The sequence below is a fragment of the Crocuta crocuta genome, unplaced genomic scaffold (assembly GCF_008692635.1).
Source record: "Crocuta crocuta isolate KB4526 unplaced genomic scaffold, BGI_CrCroc_1.0 scaffold348, whole genome shotgun sequence".
Classification (NCBI taxonomy): domain Eukaryota; kingdom Metazoa; phylum Chordata; class Mammalia; order Carnivora; family Hyaenidae; genus Crocuta; species Crocuta crocuta.
In genome coordinates, this window is record NW_027529573.1 from 3,135,060 (window position 1) to 3,153,466 (window position 18,407).

At 48.4% G+C, this 18,407-nt stretch overlaps 1 protein-coding gene across 1 annotated transcript in view; it reads right to left on the reverse strand.

The window, feature by feature from the left end:
- EMID1 (EMI domain containing 1) overlaps positions 1-15,387 on the reverse strand; it is a 93,709-nt gene extending 78,322 nt beyond the window's left edge. The window contains exons 1-2 of the mRNA XM_077761490.1: positions 15,285-15,387; positions 11,708-11,876 (exon numbers count right to left, since the gene is read on the reverse strand). Of these exons, the coding sequence (XP_077617616.1) occupies positions 11,708-11,876; positions 15,285-15,387 (272 nt within the window). The remainder of the gene's footprint in view (positions 1-11,707; positions 11,877-15,284) is intronic.
- Between the last annotated feature and the right edge of the window lie 3,020 nt (positions 15,388-18,407).

The following is an 18,407-nucleotide window of genomic DNA, read 5'->3' on the forward strand; positions in this document are numbered from 1 at the left end:
TCTAGGGACACATCCACAGGGTCAGGGCAGATTCTTGCAGCTAGTCTCATGTCCTCCCTTTAGCAAAATATTCTCTGGGGTCCCGGTTCTCTTTGGATAACTGAAGGCATTTCTCTTCACATTGGATGTATCTGTCACAGGCACATCTGTTTATAAAGCTCCTGCTGCTTGGATCTCTGAGCTTTCCACAGACCCCTATGCCCACTCTTTCTCCTTCATCCCTCACCACCTACCCTCTGGGAAGGGCCTCGTCTTTAGGCCTATTCCCCTCCACACTTGCCAGACCAACCCTTCTCCTCCCCCAGCTCAGCCAGTCCACCCTGAAGCCTCACCTTGAGTCTCCCTTGCTGGCTTAAGGAGTCCAGGGTGCGGGGTAGTGAGGTATCTCAGGACGGCTGACCCCTGCCACTGGCATTGCATACCATGCCCTATGCAAGGACCCAAGGTGGGCCTGCTCATGATCCCTGAGGTCTCTGTGTGGATTCATTCATGTCCCCAACCAGTACCATGGTGCCTCTAATGTGTACCCAGCACTGGCACAAGCGTGGGGATCTAGAGTACCTTGCTCTCCTGGAGAGCAAATGCAGCAACACTCTCCATCCAGGGACTTAGCCAGGAGACCTTGGTAGCATAGATTGGATGCTGGTATCAGTCAAGGCCAGACTCAAAAGGGCTAACTGCACAGGATTTAATGCAAGGCTATTACCAAAGTGTATCAGGGACCACAGGGCAGATGTCATGGGTGTGTGACCTGCATAGTCACACAGGACCCCAAGCTCAGAAGGGCCCTGCTTAATGCTCTGGTTTAATGCTCTGCTGTCACTGTTTTGAAATTATCCATGTTTCTCCATTTTTGAAGAAGAGTCCCTTATCTTCATTTCATACTTAGCCCTGCAGATTATGCAGCTGTTCCTGGGGTTCCAACTGGGATAGGCAGGTGCCCAGGGATGGCCTTACTGAGGACTGTGGGAGGGATGGCCTTAGCCTGGCAAAGAGGGCGTGGAAGCCCTGAAGTGTGTTCAGGGCTAAGGGAAGAGTGTGTCTGAGGGCCAGAGGAGAGACAGTGTAGGCTGTACAAGGACTGAAGCTGGGCATAAGGTAGGGATGCTGGAGACCCCATCCTTGTAGCTGTTGAGAAGATGAAGTGAGCCAGTGTATTCAGAACATTTAAACAGTGCCTGGAGTTCGATAGGTGCTGTTTAAGTGCTGACCATTATCATCATCATTATCATATCATCATCATCATCATCATCATCATCATCATCATCATCATCGAGGTTGCAGTGGTCAGTTGAGGCCAGTTCATGAAAGCCCCAGAAGCCTGTTATCCTGGGAGCACTGGGGAGCCATAGAAGGTTTTAGGTAGGAAAGCACTGGTAAGCCCTATGTTCAGGAAAGAAGCCCTGTGGGACAGTGGAGAACGGGTGGGAGGAGAAAGACCATTGAGGATGCTGTTATGGTTACCCAGCAAGGGTTGATTATGGCATGACCTCAGTGGTGGCAGAGGGGTAAGGGGTAATAGGTGGGATTGAGAGACTAGTTAGGACAAGGCCCATATTTCTGAGCCAACAGCAGTCCAAGGGCTGGACAGACAAGTGTCCCATCTGTCAAATGCAGGACCAGCTGCCTGGAGAGGTATGAGCTTCCCCCTGCTAGGAAGGAACAAGCAAGGGTAGAGGGCCACTTGCCCAGGATACTACAGAGGTGTCTGCTCTGGGATGGAGGGTTGATCTCTAGCTCTGATGGGCAGACTCTCCAGATTGTGACTTTAAATTACTTGGCCTTGGCATTTACATCTGGAACCAGAGGTAACTTAGGTAGGCCTGGTCTATAGATGGGGTGATGCCAGTGTGCTGAGGATCCCAAGGCTCTCTCGCATGCACTTATGGGCTCACCCACCAAATGCATACTCCGCCTGGCATCACCCACCATCCTCGTCTTCTGCTGGGTGCTCATACTGCCCAAAGACCCGTGGTTGTAGTTCTCAGGGCTGGTGTCCGGCTGGGAGCTCCAGGAATGCTCAAATCCTGTTTCCAGGGAGGTCCCCAGCATGTTAAATGCGCAAAGACATTGACAAAAAGAAAATGAATATGCAACTTGGTTCTGGGACACTCTCAGAAAAGCTTGCACTGCACTTTGACGTCACTCGGTGACAAGCTCTTCTTTGGGATTAAACAACTGCAACTACTGATCCTGAGGAAGCCACACAGGGCTGTATGTGGCCTTCCAGATGATAAAACATATTGCAACCAGGGCTGAATTCCTGTGGGAACTCCTTCTTTCTGCCCCAGCACTTGCAGCTTGCTGTGTGCTGTTTCGATGAGAGAGCAAAGGGGGACTCACCTCCAGGGTCTCAGATGAGCCAAGAAAGTTGTGATCTGCCTCAAGCGAGTCAGACGGTTGTGCTGAGCCCATAGTTTCTGTCTGAGTAATGAAGAAGTCCTCTCTGTCCTTTGAAGTCACCACAGTTGTGTCCACAGAGCTAGGGCATCCCGAGTTTCATCACTGAGGAGTCCTGGGCAAAGCAATCTTACCACTTGGTAGAAGGCAGAAAGCAGAAACAAGTCATATCTACAAGTTGCTTAGAACAGTCTTGGGCAGAGGAAGAAAGAACAGTACAAACCCTTTGATCTTGGGCTCTTGATTTCTGGAAAGTTCCATCTCACCGTGACTCAAAAAGTCAAGAGAGGCTGTGCATCTATAACTTTGGCAGGTTCTACAATACACGTTACCATTAACTAAGCTAATGATTAATTCCATACTGTGGACCTCTGGAAAACCGGGCAGAGTCCAACGTTCAGGCTCTAGGTCTAGGGCAGCATCCCCCATGCCTGCTCCCCATGCTGAATGGAAGGGGTGAGTGAGTGCAGCACATGTGATCGGAGGAGCAGGGACACTCAGAAGGCCAGTTCCATTTGGGGTGCATGATCACAGGCTTCACGACAGTAAAGTGTGGTTTTAGGTTCATGGCAAATTAAGGGGAAGATGCAGAGATTTCCCATATACCCCCTGCCCATATATGTGCTATGCCCACACATGCATAGCCTTCCTCATCATCAACATCCTGCACCTGAGTGGGACATTTGTTGCAGATGATGAACCTATATAGACACATCATTATTACCCAAAGTCCATTGTTTACATCAGGGCTCATTCTTGGTGTTGTACATTCTGTGGGTTTGGGTAAATGTATAATGTCATATATCCACCATCATAGTATCATACAGAGTCCTCCATGCTCTGCCTATTCATTCCTCCCTCCCCCTAAGTCCTTGGCAACCACTGACCTTTTTGCTGTATCCATAGTTTTGCCTTTTCCAAAATGTCATATAGTTGGAGTCATTTTCAGGTTGGCGTCTTTCAGGCTTTTCAGATTGGCTTCTTTCACTTGTTAATATGCAGTAAAGTTACCTCCACATCTTTTCATGACTTGATAGCTCGTTAGTTTTTAGTGCTCAATAATATTCCATTGCCTGAATATACCACAGTTTATTTATCTATTCACCTACTGAAGGATATCTTGGTTGGGCCCAAATTTTGACAATTGTGAATAAAGCCTCTATAATTATCCATGTTCAGGGATTTGTGTGGATTTATGTTTTCAACTCCTTTTGGTAAGTACCAACAAGAATGAGTGCTATATTGTACAGGAAGAATATGTTTGATTTTGTAAGAAACGACCAAACTGTCTTCCGAAGTGGTTGTACCATTTTGCATTCCCATCGCAATGAAAGAGAGTTCCTATGGCTCCACTTCCTCACCAGCATTTGGTGCCATCAGTGTTCCAGGTTTGGGTCATTTTAATAGGAATGTAGTGGTATCTCATGGTTGTTTTAATTTGGATTTCTCTGAGGACATATGATATGGAGCATCTATTTAAATGTTCATTGGCAATCTGTGTATCTTCTTTGGTGAGGTTTATGCTAAGATCTTTGGGCCATTAAAAAAATCAGATTGGGGGCCCCTGGGTGGCTCAGTTGGTTAAGCTTTCGACTTCGGCTCAGGTCATGATCTCACAGTTCATGGGTTCGAGTCCCGCATTGGGTTCTGTGTTGACGGCTCAGAGCCTGGAGTCTGCTTCAGATTCTGTCTCCTTCTCTCTCTGGTGTCCCCCACTCATGCTCTGTCTCTCTCTGTCTCTTAAAAATGAATAAGTGTTAAAAATGTTTTTAAACTGAGATTGTTTTCTTATTGTTTTAAATATTGTATATTTTCGATAACAGTCCTTTATCAAATATGTCTTTTGCAAATATTTTTCCTAGTCTGTAGCTTGTCTTCTCATCCTCTTGATATTATCTTTGCAGAGCAGAAAACTTTCTTTTAATATTATTTATTTATTTATTGAGAGAGAGAGAGAGAGAGCAAGAGAATGGAGGAGGGGCAGAGGGAGAGAGAGAGAAAGAGAGAGAGAGAATCCCAAGTAGGCTCTGTGCTGTCAGCGCAGAACCCAATGCAGGGCTTAATCTCATCAACTGTGAGATTATGACCTCAGCCAAAATCAAGAGTTGGACACTTAACTGACTGAGCCACCCAGACACCCCATAGAGCAAATGTTTTTAATTTTTTTAAAGATTTTATTTTTACTTATTTTGAGAGAGAGATAGAGAGCAAGTGGGGGAGGGGCAGAGAGAGAGGGAGATAATCCCAAGCAGGCTCTGTGCTGATAGTGCAGAGCTCAATGCAGGGCTCAAACTCATGAACTGTGAGATCATGACCTGAGCCAAAGTCAAAAGTCAGATGCTTAACTGACTGGGCACCCCCAGGCACCTCTTAAGATTTTAGGTAGTCTCTACATTCAACATGGCGCTCAAACTCACAACTCTGAGATCAAGAGTTACATGCTCCACCAACTGAGCCAGTTAGGCATCCCAGAAGTTCTTCATTTTAATGAAGTCCAGCTTATTAGTGATTTCTTTCATTGTGTGTTTGTTGTTGTATCTTTAACAATCATCACCACACACAAGGTCATGTATGTTTTCTCCTGTTATCTTCTAGGAGTTTTATAGTTTTTCATTTTATATTTATTTCTGTGATCCATTTTGAGTTAATTTTTGTGAAGGATCTGTGTCTAGATCTTTTTACATGGATGTCCAGTTGTTCCAGCACCATTTGTTGAAAAGACTATCTTTGGGGTACCTGGGTGGCTCAGTTGGTTAAGCGTCTGACCGGCTCAGGTTATGATCTCGTGGTTCGTGGGTTCGAGCCTCGCGTTGGGCTCTGTGCTGACAGCCAGCTCAGAGTCTGGAGTCTGTTTCAGATTCTGTGTCTCCCTCTCTCTGACCCTCCCCTGCTCATGCTGTCTCTCTCAATAATAAATAAAACATTAAAAAAAAAAAGATAGAAAAGACTATCTTTGCTTCACTGTATTGCATTTGCTTCTTTGTCAAAAATCAGTTGGCTATATTTATGGGGGTCTATCTCTGGGTTCTCTACTCTGTTCCATTGACTTACCTGTGTATTATTTCACCAATACCACATTGTTTTGATTACTGTAGTTTTATAGTAAATCTTGAAATTGGATAGTGTCAGTTCTCCACTTTATCCTTCTTTCTTCAATATTGTGTTGGTGATTCTGGGTCTTTGCCGCTCTGTATAAATTAAGAGTTTTTCCAATCCACAGAATTTTTCTAATGTTTATTTATGTTTGAGAGAGAGAGAGAGAGAGAGCATGAGTGGAGAAGGGGCAGAGAGAGAGGGAAACACAGAATCAGAAGCAGGCTCCAGGCTTCGAGCTGTCAGCACAGAGCCCGATGTGGGGCTTGAAACCACAAACTGCTAGATCATGACCTGAGCTGAAGTTGGCCACTTAAACAGCTGAGCCACCCAGGCACCCGTGTCCAATCCACAGAATAACTTGCTGAGGTTTTGGTTGAGATTGCATTGTATCTGTAGATCAAGTGGGAAGAACTGATGTATTGACAACATTGAGTCTTCCTATCCACGAACATGGAATAGCTCTCCCGTTATTTAGTTCTTCTTTGATTTTGTTCATCAGAGTTTTGTAGTTTTCTTCATGCAGATTTTGTAACTATTTTTTAGAATTGTACCTAAGTATTTCATTTTGGGAGATACTAATATAAATAGCATTTTTTAAAAATTCCAAATTTCATTTGTTCATTGCTGGTATATAAGAAAGTGATTAACTTTTGTATATTAATCTTATATCCTTCACCCTTGCTATAATCACTTATTACCTCTGGGAGGTTTTTAGGATTTTTTGGTCAATTAAAAAAATTTTTTTCACATAGATGATCATGTCATCAGTAAACAAAAACAGTCCTATTTCTTCTTTCCCAGTCTGTATACTTTGACTTTCTTTCTTGTCTTATAGCATTAGCTAGGAGAGACCATGTCTGTTTTTAATGCCATATCCCTTATCCCATAAACCCAGCACCATGACAGGCATAAAATAGGTGTTCAATAAATATTTATGGGAAAAAATGGCAGCAGTTGGGTGGCTCATTCGGTTAAGTGTTCGATTTTGGCCCAGGTCATGCTCTCATGGTTCATGAGTTCAAGCCCTGCATCAGGCTCTCTGCTGTCAGCACAGAGCCTGCTTCAGATCCTCTGTCTCTTTCTCTCTCTGCCCTCCTCCCCCTCTCAAAAGTAAATAAATACATAAAAAAGAAACAAATGAATTATGTGTTCACTCAGGGGCAGAAAGCCTAAAAGGAGAGTGTGTGGTATATGGTATGCATGTGTGCATGACAGTGTGAGCACGTGTGATTGTGTATGTGCATGTGGCGTGTATGTATGTGGAGAGAGAGAAGTGTGTGTGTGTGTGTGTGTGTGTGTGTGTGTGTGAAAGATCTTCTATAAGTGACCCTGACCACTAGTAAATTCAACTTAACTCAGTCACTGTTCTGGAATCAGACTCACTTGGAGTAGCAGCCCCTCCTCTTGGTGAGAAATGAGGAGGGACTGGAGAGAGGCAGCACCTTTCTCTGCTTCCTACTTTTTGTCCCCCCAGGCCAAAGCTCCTCCTGTCCTGTGAGACAGTTTGAGAGAAGCTGCCTCTTTCCCTCAGCATTCTGCAGAGGAGAGAAACACATCCTGCTGCTTACGTCCACTGGCGAACAGGGTTTTTTGAACATTTCCATCAGTCTTGCTTATATCACTGCTGCTCACCACAGAGTTCAGACAGCTGAATTCAAAGGACAGTTGGATTCAAATCCCAACTCTTCTATATATTAGTTGTTTGATATTAAATAAGCTTTTCCCCTCTGAGTAGGGGAAAATATTATGACCAACTCTATCGTGATGATTAAATGAGATAATGCAAGTAACATGCCATAGTACCCAGCACAATCCTCACCTCCTGGCATTTATGACCTCATGTAATTGCCTCCCACACTGAACAGAGGTGACCTCTGTGCCGACAGGATATTGTGGAGTGTGATTTTTGAGGCTACATCACAAAACATCACACAAGACATTGAAACTTCCATCTTCCTCTTTCTTATATTGCTCCAGGGGAAACCAGCTACTATGTATTGAGGATGCTTAAGCAGCCCCATAGAAAGGTTCAAGTGGCGAGGAACTGAGGCCTCCTGTCAGCAGTCAGCACTAACCTGCCAGATACATGAGTGAGCCGTCTTGGACACGGATCATCCAGGCCCAGTCAAGCCTTCAGATGATACCTCCCTGACTGATATCTGGATTGTGACCTCATGGGAGACCCTGTGAACAGGTAAGCTGTTCCTGAATCTTGACCCAGAGAAACCGTAGATCATAAATTATCATTGTTTGAAACTGTTAAATTTTGGGATGATTTGTTATGCAACAAGGGGATAACGAATACATATATAGCACAGCGCCCGGCATAGTATGTGCTGGACAAATGATAGCAAGGTCTTATTACTAACCACTCCTCTTATTTGTAACTAGGTTGAGCTCACTGTGCCAGTTGCCTGCTTCCCTTAGGCTGTGGCCTCTTCTAGCTAAGGCAATGGGGGGCTGCTCCCATCAGTTGGCCAGCTGTCTCTGAATCCCTCTTTGACTTGAGGAATCCCACTCCCACCATCCATAGCCATTTCCATTTTAGGCTAACTAATCTCTTTTCTGCTTCTGTAATGTCTCCAACATCAGAACTATTTAAAAAAAATGTACAGGCCTCCTTGAATGTCTGTATATGAAAGCAGAAACTTCTAAGGTTAGGAGCATCCTCACATCTCCCTCTCCCTCTTCCTTTGATCTGATGCCTCGTTTTCCCCCTTGGGCTCTTGGACTTCATCTACTCATCTGTCATTCTCAACATCAACCTCTTTCAGAGCTCATCATTCTCTGCTTTTGGAAAATCTCTTACCAGCAAGTACCTGTTTCGTCCCAATCTGGTTCCCTGAGCAAGGGGAATCTGAAGCCAATCCTTTCTAAATGTTTATGCCTGGGCACACTAGGGAGCAAGACACAGAGGGGCTGACCTCCCTACTCATCTTACCTCAGACCCAGTTCCTGTTGCCTTGCCATCCCATCAGCCTGGGAAGCGGCCTGTGTCAGCAGCGTCTCTTGCCCTCAAGACAGAGTCATCTAGAACCAATGCTGCTATCTCTGGACACAGGGCTGGCTATGTAACAATCTTGTGGTGCCCAAGATGAAATGAAAACGTGGGGCTCCTTCTTTGAAAACTATTAAGAATTTCAAGATGGCACCACAGTGAGATATCACCTCACACCTGTCAAGATGGCTAAAATCAAAACCACAAGGAACAACAAGTGCTGGTGAGGCTGTGGAGAGAAGGGAACGCTCATGCACTGTTGGTGGGAATGACAACTGGTGCAGCCGCTGTGGAAAACAGTGTGGAGGTTCCTCAAAAAATTAAAAATAGAATTACCATATGATCCAGGATTTCCTCTACTATTTACCCAAAGAATACAAAAACACTAATTTGAAAAGATATATGCACCCCTATGTTTATTGCAACATTATTTACAATAGCCAAATTATGGAAGTAGCCCAGGTGTCTGTCAATAGATAAATGGCTAAAGAAGATGTGGCATACACATACAATGGAATATTACTCAGCTATAAAAAAGAACAAAATGTTTTCTTTTGCAATAACCTGGAAGTCAGCCAGAGAGAGATAAATACCATATTTCACTCAAATGTAGAATTTAAGAAACAAAACAAACAAATGAAATAAAAAAGAGACAAACCAAAAAAACCAAACTCTTAACTATGGAGAAGAAACTGATGGTTACCAGAGTGGAAGTGGGAGTGGTGAATGGGTGAAATAGGTAAAGGGGATTAAGGGTACACTCACAATGACTGAATATAGAATTACTGAATCACTATATTGTATACCTGAAGCTAATATAACTCTGTATGTTAACTGTATTGGAATTAAAATTTATATAGATAAATGGGGAAAAAAAATTAAGACTGTCCTGAAAAAAAAATTTCAAGATGGCGACACCAAGCCAAGCATGGGCCTCTTCTCAACATGGCGCCTTCTGTGACTGGAGAAGTAGCAGACCTGTGAAGCAGGCCATGCTGGCACCAGTCCCTGTGTCTTAGAATGCCCTAGTGCCCCTTGTTTGCTTCTGTCCTCTGTTCTTTATTTGCATTTCCCAGTTTACATCCTCTTCTTTTCTGGAGAGCCAGTGAGGACTCCTAGCTGGTATGGCTTCCCCTTGATGTTTTCAGGGATATTGGGTTTCCCTTGACATTCATCTGGAAGATTCTGCATCTTGCTCTGGCACCATCTTGACCTTTTCCTGCTGTGGCTGGATTGATGTCAGGGACTTGAGCCACACGGGGCTTGAATGCAAATCAGTACCTTCTTCTCCTTCTACCTTTTCACTGGCGTTTCTCACACTGAGCCAGCCCACATCTCCAGCCTCACATGTGCTGAGCAACACATGCACTGGACTTCCCTCTGATCTTGAGATGTTTCAGGCCCTGACATGACTATAAACTTTTTTTTTTAAGTAGGCTCTATGCCCAATGTGAGGTTTGAACTCATGACCCTAAGTTCAAGAGTTGCGTTCTTTACCAACTGAGCCAGCCAGGCACCCCATAACTGTGAACTTTTGAATAATGTGTCAGAGACAATGCCATGGATTTACCAACTTCATTTCCCGTACTTCCTTCCCCAAAAGAAGACTACCTTTCCAGAAGCCCTTGCAGCCAGGTGAGCCCATGTGACTGGTTATGGCCAATGCGATGTGTGAGGGAGTGAAGTACAGTGAAGGAGTACACTCCTAGGCTTTACCCCTAAAATCTCCTGGAGACCCTTTATGCACACTCCATCCCCTCACCTGCCTGTTTGTGATACAAGTGTGCCTTAAATCCACAAGACGGTGGAGCTAAATATGGAAGCCATCCAGGGGTGACTTTGCATAAGCAAGAAACACCCTTAGAAACTGCATGGTGCCCTCCCTCAGACTAGAGGGCCTAAGGATCACAGTAGGAAGATCAACTTTCCCGCTATATTCCCAGTCTGGTTCTTGCCACTGCCTCTTTTTCTCCAGGAAGCTCCATGCAGCCACTGACAGGACGCTGATTGTGGAGACAAAGTCATGGTGGCATCGTGGGCATGAATTCTGCCCTCCGGGTCTCCGTTTCCTCATTGGAAAGATGGAAGGGGCAGATCCTCTCAGGTGCTCTAGCCTCTCACGATGGGCGCCTGACAACTATCTCTCCCAGAGTCTCTGGCTACCCCCGAGGGGAGGCCTGACCATAAGCCTTGTGGCGAACAGCTGCAGGTTAGCTCCTGTGAGCTGAGCAGCGCTTCTGGAAGTCTGAAAAGTGATAACTGCCATTTGTGTTTGCGAACACCAATGGACAGGACTGGGCGGATGGGACTTTGAAGTCGTAAAGCCCGGGGTTTCGGTCCCAGCTTTGCCGCCACTCCCAAGCTTGATGAGCTTGGGCAAAGGACACATTCTATATGAAGGAGAGAGTCTGTTCTGCTGGGATTAAATGATATCAGCAACAGACTTTATTTCTCTGAGACTCAATTTTCTCATCTGTAAAATGTGAGTAGGACCCATACTCATGCCACAGGGCTGCTGGGAATATCACGTGAAATAATATGCTGTGTGCAGAGTTTAGCAGGGAGCTTGGTCCTTCGGCATTTAATAAATGTTTGCCACTCCTGTGACTTCAGCAAATGTTAGCCCGGTGGTGGCCCGGCTCCCCCCGGTTCTGGGTGCACACCCACCACCAGGCATCTCACCCTGAGTGGTCTGAATGCTGTGGCTGCTCACAGCCCTCCACCTAGAATGGGCAGGCCCTGCGGCATCAGGAACTTTCTGGGGATGCGTCCCTAAGCGCCTAATTCAGAGTTTTAAAGATGTAGTCGGCGTCCTTTCCAGAGAACATTCCAAGGCCTCAAAGGCCCATGAAACAAACTTACAGCAGAAGCCCACATCAGCCAACCCCCACCCCCACCCCCGCCAACCTGCTGCAGACCAGTTGGCAGAAGATCAGACACCCCGATTGCTGAGGGTTAATTACTGCTTTGGCGCCCATCTGCTCAGGGAGAACGTGCAAGCGTCTTNCTTTTGGCTTGGGGGCTGAGTGTCTTGCTGGCCCTGGGGAGAAGGCTTTGGGAGGCCCCCTGCATCAGCAGGTGTCTCGGGGAGAGATTCGGGGTGGGGTGCGGCAGCTTCATTCCTTCTGATGTAATTGGTTCCTTTTATAAGCAGGATAAAAAGGATGCTCTTAAATAAAGATCTTCTGTGGGGTCAAGGCCCAGAGGACTCACCTTCTGGCACGGTTAGCAAATCGCAGAGCTTCTAAATGTCGTGGTGAGAGTCCGGGGTTAATGACCAGGAGGGTTGCGTGGAAGTGGCGGTTCAGGGCCGACTTCTTCGGCAGCTCTCTGGTCTTACCACTAGGCGGCGCTGGCGAGCAAGGCTGCATGGAGATGGCTCCTGCAGGGAAAGCGCGAGCGCGAAGACCCGGTCTGGGGGCTGTGCAGAGGGGCGGTCTGACCGGCACGCAGCCCTTCTGCACCTTCCTTCTGCGAGCTGAGCCCGGGGGCTTACCCTGACTGCCCACCTGGCGCCAGGAGGGAAATAGGACTACGTCCAAATTCTGTATTTGTTCCTGATAAGGAAATCCGCTGCGGGCATAAAGCCAGCAGAGAAGGATATTTTCACCCCCACAGACAGATATGTCCCTGAAAAGGTGAAGGTCAAATGCTTTTGTAAAAAGTTCCTTAAAGGAACTAAGTCAGGAATTATTTCTAAAGAGTAGTGCATCGTGTGCTTGGAGTTTGTTAACCCAAAGGCAGGCTGCATCCGAAGTCCCCTGAGCTCCTCGTGGTCTCCGTGGAATCTAGTTTGAGAACCGTATGAATTGGCAACCCTCTGCAGGGTCGGGACTACAGGCCAGGCCCTTGACAGGTTGACTCCTCTCCAGACCTTTGTGGCTAGGAGGATCACCACCCTGATTTTACAGACACAAACCGTTAGAATGCTGGTAGCAGAGCGAAACATTACCTTTATTATTTTACTAAAGCTCCACAGCAACCCTATGAGAAACTGCTGCCATAGCTATTTTATAGATGAGTAAACTGGGGTTAGAAAGGTAAAGCAACTTGCCTGAGATGTGGGAACTTGTGATCACAGAGCCCGAACTGAACCCAGGTCCCCCGACAAGTCTGGGGCTCATAGTCCTATGAGGAGGACTCAAGGAGGAATCAAGGCTCTCCCAAAGCCAGGTTGCTTGGCCAAGGCTACCTACACAGGCTGTGACGTCAAACCCATGTCCTTTTTCTACCTTCCTCAGCCCCAGCCTCAGGTGCCTGTCTCCCCTCCACACTCTGGAAGGTGTTTCTGGAGCAGAGAGTTCCAAAGCCCTGGGCCCAAGCTGCAAATAACTAAGGCTGGAATGGAGAAACGGCCAAGAACACCGGGGAAGGAAGGTTGCCCTTCGCAGTCAGTCTCTGAGCTGGACAGTCAGAGGGGAGGCAGGGAGTCGGACAAAGTTAAACAGATTCTGCCTCCGCCTTTGCTAGGAGATTTAGATGGCAAATCCCAGCCAGGCAAGGCGGCACGCAAAAGGCCTTGCCCACCTCACAGGCCTGAGAAGAAAGGAATCCTGTAAGGGACGGGGGCTCCCTACATGGAAGAGGAAGTGATTTTAGCCAAGCATTTGGCTGGGAGTCCAGCTGATGGTTCCAACTCGTGGGTATTAGCGAAGGAGAACAAGGAATTGCTGAGGGTGGCAAATTGGTTATAATTAAGAGAACCTGGGAGGTGCAAAACAATGTGAGGACCACCAGCTGCCCGGGTCTGAGGCCTCCAGCCCTGGAGGCACAACTCAGGAAAGAGCCACCCTCCCCTGCAGTGCAGAGCATTCAAGCAAAGATGAGGGAGGAAGAAGCCTCTCCTGGGCCCTCCCTGGTACTCCCAGGGCCCTGGGTGCTGGTATGCATGAGGGTCCCCCTTTCTGCTCCACCAGCAACTTTCTCTACCCTTTCTTCAGAAAGCAAGTAGTTTTGGGAGTGGGTTCCACTCCTGTGCTTCTTCAATGAGTTACTTAACCTCTCTGAGCCTCAGTGACCTCATCTGACAAAGATATAATAAGAATGCCTAATCCGTCTGTACAGGCGTTGTGAGCATGAAACAAGATATATGAAGAGCGCTCTGCATAGCACAGGGGGCAGCAAACCCTGGCCTGCGGGCTTGTCCCCTGTTTTGTAGGGCCCATGAGCTAGGGGTGGCTTTTACATTTTTTAATTTGGGGGGAAAAATTAAAAGAATATTGGGTGACATGTGAAAGTTACGTACAACTCAAGTGTCAGTGTCCTTAAGTTAGGTTTTATCAGCACACACCCTGCCATTATTCACCCATTGGCTGTGGCTGCTTACTCATGGGCCTTGGTGACCTTTCCCCACCCACCCACCAATCCCCCTCCCCTCGAGGCACTGTCTGGATTGCACCAAGATGGGCAGTGGTGGGATCCTGGGGGGTCCCAGTGGATGGGCCCTGTTTCTGGCAAGCAGGTACCTTCCAACCATGGCAGAGAGCTGAGTAGTTGTGATAGAGACCAGAGACCCCTGTAAAGCCTAAAATCGTCATTATTTAGCAGAAAAGGTTGCTGGACACTTAATAAGTGATCAGGAAAGTATATCCATGGTTGTTATTATTATTATTATTATCACTCTTGTTCTCTTTTGGCCTAATTTTAGCTTTTAGGTAACCTTGGTTATAACTTAATGGAGAAATTCTAAACCTAAAGTCCATGAGAGGGTTCCAGGGAGGGGAGAGTGTCTTTGAATTTCCAGAATTTCTATGCAGATTTGTGTAGGTGGGGTCTTTGGGGGAGGGGAGGGGCTTGATAACATTCTCTGATTCTCAGACGGTGTTGTGTCCTCAAGCAGGTAAAGAAGCATAGGTCTGGTGCCTTCCTTGCCCCAGGAAAATTGATCCATACTGTCCCTGGGCTGTCTGGAGGCGACTCTCATGATGGGGAGATACTTGGAGGCTACAGGGCCTCCCTCAGGGCCCATGCCCCTGCCTGGGCGGAAGAGGCCTGTAGTGCAAGAGGTGTAAGGGGCCCTGGTTTTGGAGCCCGCAGAGAGGNGGTTGTCCCGAAGATGAATTTAGTCTTGTCTGTCAAGTGCTAGGCACAGCGTCTGGCTGTTCCTATGATCATCGCCATCAGCATTACTATTATCTTTGCACTTTGAAAAGCGCTTTCCTCAGCTCACCCCCAGGCCAACAAAAGCTGCCCCATTTTGGGCCAGACATGAGGTTTGAATGCCCCTTGGTGCTCTTGATCCGATTTTATCTTTGGTGCTAGCAGCTAAAGCATATTCATGAAATATATTCACACAATTTTTAAAAAATGTTTATTCAGTTTTTGAGAGAGAGAGAGCATGTGAGCAAGGGAGGGGCAGAGAGGGAGACAGAGGATCGGAAGCAGACTCTGCACTGTCAGCACAGAGCCTGATGCGGGGCTCCAACTTATGAACTGTGAGATCATGACGCAAGCCGAAGTTGGGCACTCAACCGACCGAGCCACCCAGCCGCCCCAAAACGTGTTCACACGATTACCGCAGAAAGTAGCAGCCCCTTACTAAGTTTTTAAAAGTTTGGCGACCTCATTTGAGCGGGGATAATGGTAAACATTCCTAAGAGTGAAATAAGTGGTATCTGAAGCTCCTCAGTTGCAAAAGACTTGGCTTTTTCGGTCCTTTCTGCGTTTCCCCTGAGGGGTTACTCTGCACAGTAATCATGGATCCACTTTCCCCCTGAAATGCTTCTCTGTGGAGCCAGGCCCCAGCCCAGTCGTCGCTGCTAGCAGGTTGATCCCAGAGCTCAGGGAGCACCTTTGGGAGGGCCGCAGGCGTCCTTGCCGCCGGGCTGTCCTGGACACAGGCTGGTGCACGGCCAGCCAAGCCGGGCGCTGCCTGTCCCCCGGTTACCAGGCATGGTCCCATTCAGCAGGGCCTTGGTGGCTCCAGACAACAGCTGGAGACCAGAAACGAAGAATTCCAGCTACAAGCAAATGTTGCTGCTTCTTGAGGTTGAAATATTCTATCCCCAAGTGTCCCTTTCAGCCAAGAGAAAACAATCCCCCGCGGGGACCCGACCCCACCCCAGAGGAACAAAAGCTTCCCAGTCTGAGTCCCAGAGACTGTCTGCAGTGTCAGGCTCACACAGCCCATGGGGAGAGGAGACAACCATGTGACTTCCAAGCTTGGAGACAAGGTCACTCTTGTCCAGCCCTTTTTGTCCCTGCAGGAAGAAGAGCCTTTGATTGCCTGACAAAGGAAGGGGCTGATGCTGCCGCGCTGGCTCCCTGTGGGCGGGGCTTACAACGGCCGCATCTCTGGGGTTTGGGAGAACGAGGGGACGAGGTCCAGGTCGGTGGCCCCCAAAGCCCACACAGATGGGTGTGGGGGGGGGTCTTCCCGGTCCTGTCTTAGGCAGGAGAGTTGCACACTCCGGCTGCACCGTTTTCCTGTGGCAGGCTGATTCAACAGCAAGGCCACCCTGTTTGTTTTCCATCAGCCATCAGAAATATTTTCCTTCATGGAAGGAAAGAGCTTCCAGGAAAAGAGAGGATAAATGCTCGGGTGAAGCTGGCCTTTGAGGAGCCGTGTATTTCGAGGGCCGCAGCGGGTGTGAGGTCTGGCTGCTGGCGGTGCATGGGAGATAGCGGGAAGGGAGCACTTGGGCTTCATGTCAGAGAAGTATCTGGAGTACCTGCTGTGCCGTGCCTTTTACCCGATGCCCCTCTCTGTCCGGAGTGATAGACTTTGCGGTTGAATAATATGCTGCCAGCAGCAAAGGAGGCAGCCGTCTGCGTCTGTGTGTGGACAATTCATTTCCCGACGAGGTGACTACTGACCGGCTTCTCAGGCAGATTAAGACAGCTGTCAAACTTCAGTGAGGGCTGGCATTGTTTAGGAAGCTTCCCAGGGATTCTGACTGGGCAGGTCTGGGGTGGGGCCCGGGAACCTGCATTTTGAACAAGTACATCAGGGATTCCGAGGCAGGTGATCCAGGCAGGTTTTAGAGACACATCTGCTCATGTTCTTTTGTGGGACCGGCCCGCGCCTGCTTTTCTTGTAGCCGGGACTGGCTGGGGTGGGGGCTACCTGGCAGAGCCCCTCCCGAGATTTTGGAACTGGGGCTCATACAACCAGCAGTGTGAGTGTGTGCCCGAATCAGTCGGGTCAGAAACTTGGCTTTGGGGGGTGCCCCCTCTCCCGCCCTTCCAGCCCCCCACCCCGGTCCTGCCCAGGCTCCTCCTCTTCTGCCTGAGTGTGTTCTGAAACACTGTCCTGAGCAGCCTTCTGGAACGGCCTCAGACACACCCCAGGATGTTGTCTGTGCCCACCTTTCCATGGACGGTGCTCCCTGGACCTGACCCTCTGTGGGTCTCAGGCTGCCTCCGTGTCCCACAGGGCCCTCACTCGACTTAGTCCAGACAGAACTCAGCTTGTTTTCTCTCACACCTGGAGCCATGTACAATTTTTACCTCAAAAACTGAACCCTCTCTCTTCCCCCCAGCCCCCAGTCAGAATCCTTGCGCCTCCTCTTTGTTCTTAACCTCCTACCTCCATTCCAGAAGAACAAGGAACAGCTACCATTTTCTGAAAACATACTATAGGTAATAACTCATCCCAACTCTCTGAGGTGCATACTGTAATTGTCCCCTGCTGGCAGATGAGAAAGGAGGCACACAGGGCTGGGTCAGTTGCCCAAGGTCATGTGGTAAGTGGTGGGGTTGGGGTGTGAGCCCAAGGCCCTGGCAGATGGGTGTGGCGTGCTGTCTCTCAGCCCGGACCCTCCCCTCCATCCCCAGCCCTCTGCATCTCTCGTCTGGACCCGTACATGTCCCAGCCTCCCGACTGGCCTCCTTGCCCTTGGCCTTACCCCACTACAACTGTTTTTCCTAATTCAAGTAGGAAATCGTTCTAAACTGGGAATCTGATGTCACTCCTCAGCCAAAACCCTTCAAAGGCTGCCTGTTTTGCATTCCCCGGCCTCGGCGCATGAATAGTGGGCACTGAGTCTGGACAGGCTGGCTCCAGGTCTGGGCTCTCAACTCCTACCCCGGCTCCTCTCTCAGCCCGGCTCCTCACCAGCAAAACAGGGATGACAGCACCACCAAATGGCTGCTAGGGTGTGAGCGGCGCCGGAGAGGAGCACACAGCTCCTACATGGCGCTTCTCCTGGTCTTGTTGAAACGGAGGGGAGCTGGGGCGTCTGGGTGGTTCAGTCAGTTGGGCGTCCGAGTTCGGCTCAGGTCATGATCTCACAGTTTGTGGGTCTGAGCCCCACGTCGGGCTCTGTGCTGACAGCCAGCTCAGAGCCTGGAGCCTGTTTCAGATTCTGTGTCTCCCTCTCTCTCTGGCCCTCCCCTGCTCCCACTGTCTCTCTCTCTCTCTCTCTCTCTCTCAGAAACAAATAAAAAACATTAAAAAAATTTAAAAAAAAAAGAAAGAAACGGAGGGGAGCTGGGGAAGGACTGTTGCTTTGAAAGGCGAGATGAAATCGACATGGGATAATAATTACGTGAGCAGTTTACACACTTCTCTCAATCCTCATAACCTTTTGAGGCATAAATATGAGGCCATTTTACAGAAGGAGAAGCTGAGGCCAAGAAGTGCACTGACAGAACCAAGGTCAATTCAAACCTGGGTCTTTCTGTGCACAAAGTCCGTGGCTCTTCCCGTGGCCTGCCCTCGATCCCGAGGTGTGGTGTGTGGATTTGGAATTCCAACTCCGTCAGGTGTGACTGGCTGAAGATCCACTGTGGGTCAAAGCTATGATGAGACCTGAGGAAATCTGGCACCACTCACAGGAGAAACTGAGCAAACAGTGAGGCCAGGCGTTTGCGCGGGCCTCGGAAGAGCACGCAGTCTGCCAGCACGCGACACCCGCCTGGTCCCAGGGTGCTGGGGGTGCCCCTGTAAAAACGACATGCTAGGGGACCATCA